This window comes from Sinocyclocheilus anshuiensis, unplaced genomic scaffold, assembly GCF_001515605.1.
Source record: "Sinocyclocheilus anshuiensis isolate Anshui unplaced genomic scaffold, SAMN03320099.WGS_v1.1 scaffold595, whole genome shotgun sequence".
NCBI lineage: Eukaryota > Metazoa > Chordata > Actinopteri > Cypriniformes > Cyprinidae > Sinocyclocheilus > Sinocyclocheilus anshuiensis.
In genome coordinates, this window is record NW_015551037.1 from 555,105 (window position 1) to 561,190 (window position 6,086).

At 33.2% G+C, this 6,086-nt stretch overlaps 1 protein-coding gene across 1 annotated transcript in view; it reads left to right on the top strand.

Moving 5' to 3' along the window:
* The first annotated feature begins 1,039 nt into the window (after window positions 1-1,039).
* The window catches only part of LOC107661358 (desmoplakin-like), a 35,025-nt gene continuing 29,978 nt past the window's right edge, over window positions 1,040-6,086 (top strand). The window contains exons 1-3 of the mRNA XM_016450883.1: window positions 1,040-1,385; window positions 4,350-4,440; window positions 5,632-5,753. Coding sequence (XP_016306369.1) covers window positions 1,186-1,385; window positions 4,350-4,440; window positions 5,632-5,753 — 413 coding nt within the window. The 5' untranslated portion in view covers window positions 1,040-1,185. The remainder of the gene's footprint in view (window positions 1,386-4,349; window positions 4,441-5,631; window positions 5,754-6,086) is intronic.

Here is a 6,086-nt window from a genome sequence, read left to right on the forward strand (position 1 = left end):
ACATGCTAATCATGTTAGAAACTAGCCAGTAACTTGCTAATCATGCTAGCAACATGCTAACCATGTTAGAAAACATGCTAGTAAAATGCTAATCATGCTAACAACATGCTAGTAACATGTTAACCATGATAAAAACATGTTAGCAACATGCTAGTCATGCTAGAAACAGCCTAGCAACCACCCCAGGTACCCTAGCAGTGTTTTATACCTGCTAACTGTTTTTCTGATAGACTGTATTGCCTTGAAAACATTCAAACTTTAATCTTTAAAACTATTTTAAATTTCAAACTACTTCAAACTGAAAACTTTCAGACTGCAAGCTTTTAAAACTTTTTCCAACTTTCTGGCTAGGCTTTTGCAAGCCAACTTAAAGTTTGTCTACAAACTTTTCAATCTAGTTACAGATTAAACTTTTACGAAAGCATTAAATGATTACTTTTTGTTTATTGCAGCTCACTTAAAAGGATCTGCAAAACATTCTTTATATGGTTGATGAATTCATCTGAGGTCATAAATCTGCATGCATGATAATGAACAGCTATGTTGTTTAAAATAGTTTTATGCATATTGCTGAAATGTTAAAAACAGTTCATTTTAAAATAATTAAAATGTTTTCTAACAGTGTTTTCAGTATTCAAGAGATTTATTAAATGCATCAGACTTGCTTAAATATTCAGTGTTGCCAAAGTACATGTTGTGAAAAGTTTGCATTGCACTATTTTCACATTTACATTGCACTTAATTTGCATTGCACATTTTGAATTTGATCACAGATTAAACACTAAATTTAAAGTCTAATTTAGCACTTTTTTATTGCAGTTCGCTTACAAGGATCTGCAAATGCGTTTATGGGTTATGAATGCATCTGAGGTCATAAATCCGCATGCATGATGATAATTAGCAACAATGTTGTCTAAAATAGTTTAGTGCATGTCACAGTGCTGAATGTGATAGTGAGCTTCTCGATCAGGAACGCCTCCAGGCATGTGAAGGCGGGTGTGTTCAGATGGCGGTCAGTGGGTGTGACTTCGGATCCTAAACTGCGGCTCTTCCGAGCGGAGCGTCGCTCAGTCGCGCTCGGGCGTCGCGGAGGATCTAGACGGCTGGATTGATCTGGACCTGCGGATCTGAGCTCAGGTTCGCGTTTAAACTACGCCATTTTTAGAAGTCACCTCGGGTGCAGTCATGAGCATGTACGGCTCGCAACGCGGCCTCAGCATGATGGGACGCCGCACGGGATCGCGTAGCGAGCTGAACGCGGCCGCCGCGCATCCGTACGCGCGGAGTGAGGTGGTGGTGCAGCGGGGGAATAATGGTTTCACCCAGGAGCATGTGGAGGGATTCAGCCACAGTTTCTCCAGAGGCTCGATGAGCGGCGGCCAAGTGTGAGTAAACACCTGTTACTTGCCACTTTTTCTTTCTTTCTTTTTTGATTTGCATTAATATGCATAGTATGCAAATATAATATGTAAGGTATTTTTTTAACGATTTCTGTTTGCAAAAGTTTCAGCAAGTTATACAAAAAATAAAAAAATAAAATACAAAACACACATAATGCGAAATGTTACATAATACATATTAATATAGGCTAGTTTAAAGTAATTAAAAAAAAAAGTTATTAATTTAGTTAATAATTAAAAAAAACAAAAAAACACTGTACATGTTTTTTTTATCGTTTGTTTTTGTTTGCAAAAGTTTCAGCAAGTTATACAAAACAATAAAAGCTTAAAAATACAAAACATACACATAATGCGAAATGTTACATAATACATATTTATATAGGCTAGGTAAAGTAATTTTTAAAAATTAGTTATTAATTTAGTTAATAATTAAAAAAAACACTATGTACATGTAACGTATTTTTTATAGTTTGTTTTTGTTTGCAAAAGTTTCAGCATATTTTATACAGAAAAGTTAAAAGCTTAAACTTATTAATTTAGTTAATAATTAAAAAAAAACACTATGTACATGTAACGTATTTTTGTATAGTTTGTTTTTGTTTGCAAAAGTTTCAGCATATTTTATACAGAAAAGTTAAAAGCTTAAAAATACGAAATAAAATAATACAAAATGCTATATAATTAAAACTAATTAAAAATATGAATTTAATAGTTTAAAAATAAATAAGAACTAATATGCAAATATAACATGGACACTAATGTAATATATTTTTTTCTGTTTTTGTTTTGCAAAAGTTTCAGCAAATTTTATACAGGGAAATTAAAAGCTAATTTAATAGTTTAAAAATAAATAAGAACTAATATGCAAATATAACATGGACACTAATGTAATATATTTTTTTCGATGTTTTTGTTTTGCAAAAGTTTCAGCAAATTTTATACAGGGAAATTAAAAGCTTATAAACACAAGATAAATCTAATTCAAAATAAGCGATATTAATTTAAAATATTAATAAAAATATTAATTTAACAATTAAAAAATAAAAAGGCACTAGTATGCAAATATAACATTTATCTATGATTTGTTTTTGTTTGCAACAGTTTACAGAAAATTTAAAAGGGTAAAAATACAAAAATAAATGTAATGCATAACGTGAAACAATTACATAATTTAAAATAAATAACAAATATATTGATTTAGTTATTCAAAAGATAAGTTAAAAACGTGTTTAACAAAAGTATTTAAAAGAAGTTTATTTGACAGGATTCAAGCACTAATATGCAAATGTAACGTACATCAATGTAAAAATTTTTTTCTATGATTTGTTTTTGTTTGCAAAAGTTAAAGCAAGTTATAAATATAAATACAAAATATAAAATTGTTTAAAACAAATAAGTTAAAAGAAGAATTTAAAATTCTGAGTAAAAACGAAATAAATACATGAAGTGCTTAGTGCAATCGAGGTGAAACTGTATCATAATACAAAAGAGCTTCAAAGGTTTATAACAGGCACATCAAAGACTCTCGTATCTCTCTCTGGAGTATATAAAGCTGGATGTCTTTTGGTCAGGCTGAGGTGTAGTTGTGTAAATGTAGGCCTCTGCTGGTCGTTCGGCAACACAATCCCTGCTGATACTGTGGAGCTCCTTTGTTTTCGTTTCTGCATGAGTTTACATTGCACTTTCAGACGTGCAAAGCGTGCTGTAGATCTGCATACTCAGTAATTACAGGATCCTGTTGGAAAAGGCACTGCCTGCTGTATCCAAGCGCTCCACACAAGTTCACGAGTCATTTGGCAGCTACTGGTCATAAACATGAATAACGACTCTGTTGTGCTTTCATATGCATATCCTCCATTCAAATCAGACACGTTTGCTCATCTCGGAGAGTTAAAACTGGCTGCTTTTTATTTGTTTTCTTGCCTAATGCTTATTTGTAGAACTTTTCACCGGAACGTTTAATTCGTTTTCAACTTTTTATCACTTGTTTTAGAAGAACTCAGAATGCCTGGTCAAGATATTATTGTAAAATAATGCACCAAATAAAATGCATATAAATGCAATTAATATAAATAATAAAAAAAATAATAATAAAAAAAAAAACAATATATATAATTAATTAATTAATAATAAACGAAAACGACAAAAATAAATAGCAATAAAAATAATGAATAAATAAAATAATGCATCAAATACATTTATATAAATAACATTTATATACATAAAAAATAAAATGTTATTAAAAACAAAAATATTTTATTTTATTTATATATTTTATTTCCATATGTAGAGAAGAGACTTCTTTCAAAAACATGAAAGAAATAATTATTCCAATCTTTTGACTGGTAGTAAAAGTCTCGTCTGTATATATATATACATTTCATATTAATGCATAAAATTATGCATTTTATATTTTAAAGACTTACATTTTTTCAACGGGACCTGATATGTTTGATTGATTTACACACAGTTAAACTGTCTTTATACAGTTTATTAATTAGATAAGTGATCAATAACCAATGATAATTGGTAAACCATCAGTTTCAGCTGGAAATATATAACATGTAATATAATATAATATGACAAATATTAGTCAGGAACCAAAAACAGCCGTTTTCAGGAGATTTATTGCGATGTTTTTGGAGCGGGAGATCTGCACCAGCTTTGTGTCGGGTTCGACTGAGAGATTTCGCAGGACGGTAGAGGAATGCAGCGCCGTAAATCAGCGAGGAACAAGCTGGTCATAAAGCACAATAAATCAGTCAATGTTCAGATGAGCTTCTGATAACAGTTCTGACACATAATGGAGAGCTGTCAGTGAAATATTGAAGAGCCAGCAGTGAAAACCCCATTTCTGCATGTCTGTAATGCTTGTAGATACTGATCATTGCATGTAAATAAGTAGTGAAGAAGGTGGCAGGATTGATATAATCGTTTTTTCCCCATCAGCCCCAGCATGATGCCTGTGCAGCAGCAGATATCATTTCTACAGGCCCAGTGTCAGGATTACCTGGACAAGACAGCGTTAATATTGAAGTCTGTGAGTTTCCCATGAGTCTGTTTGCTGCACACACACACACACACACACACACACCCACACCCACACGAACTATTAGCCTTATTTCCTCACCATGTTTTTCCAAAGCTGTGTGACCTTTTTTCTTCTGCATAACACACACACACACACACACACACACAGAAAGTACAACGAAAGCACCATAAATAGCCCTGTGCACTATATTTCAGGTTTGTATATTTAATCATTATAATTATTTAAATATCACTATAATCAGTTTTTCACTCAAAATCTGGCTGTGGTCACCTTTTGCTTTCATCTCTTCAAAAAATGATTTCTTTCTTAATATTTTTGTCTTATTTTGTCTTTTGTTTTCGACTTTTCCATTACAATTATCTAAACACTCTTAAATCGTGATGCGTTTAGTTGAGAAGCAAAATAATTTAAGATATAAATTCTTGTTTTCTGATAAAAATGCAAAAAAAAAAAAAAATCAGTCCACTAATCTTTTGTGCCTTGGAATTAAGTTTATTTTTTCTGACCCCATTGGCAGATATTTTTCTTGTTTTAAGCGTAAACTCACTTCATTTTGATTAATTTTGAAGAAAACAAAACTTAATATATTAAGTCATTTTGCTTATCAAGTTGTATGCCATGGTTGAATATAAAAAGAGCAGCATGAACATTTTTCAGAATATCTTCTTTTGTGTTACTCATAAGAAAGAAAGTCACACAGGTTTGGATTGACATGAAGGAGAATAAACAAACACTGTTCAAACACCGTATGATGCATTTTGCACACAATAATTTAATCTTTTCGAATCTAGGTGTTTAGTTTGTCGCAGTTATCCGTGTGTGTATTCCTGTACAATGAACTGTATCTCCTCTCTGTGCATTTTCTGTTCATTTCATCAGTGTTGTCTGTATTGCTGTGCTATTATTTCAATCAGGTTTCATGCAACAGATTTGCTATTGAAGTAGCATTGATTTCTGATGTACAAACACGTCGTTCAGACGGTCAAGCGTGCTAAACTAAACTAAATTTGCTCTTGAGGACTGAACACAGAGTGTTTGTTCTGGAGTCCAAAATGCCTAAACTCACACACTGAGCTGCTCTGATACGGCCGAGTGTTTGCATTCGTTGATCCTGGGCTTTTCTGACGGTGGTTTTCTATTGTTCCCGGCCGTGTGTGTGTGTGTGTGTGTGTGCTGCAGGGTGGAGATGCCAACGCAGCTCAAAACTGTCTGGCATCTGCTGCTGATATCACTGACCAGCTCAGAGGCTTTGCTATAGACCTGAATCAGCAGAGACTGCCGTCTGAGAGCGTGATGCAGAGGTGAGACACATCAGGCATTACCTGCCATTCATTTACACACCACTGGACAAATGTTTGAAATCATTAAGGTTTTTTATGTTTTTAAAGGGGTCATATGATGCTTTTTTAAAGATCATTATTTTGTGTATTTGGTGTAACAGAATATGTTGACATGCTTTAATGTTCAAAAAAACAGTCACGTGACAGACACAGTGATGAAGTGACGCTGTCTCTCTCTCTCTCTCTTTCTCTCACACACACACGCGCGCGCGCGCACACACACACACGAGCCGTTTTAGGGGGGTGTGGCAGAGTCTTAACTTTGATAAAGAATATCTCTTTGGTTTTGAGACT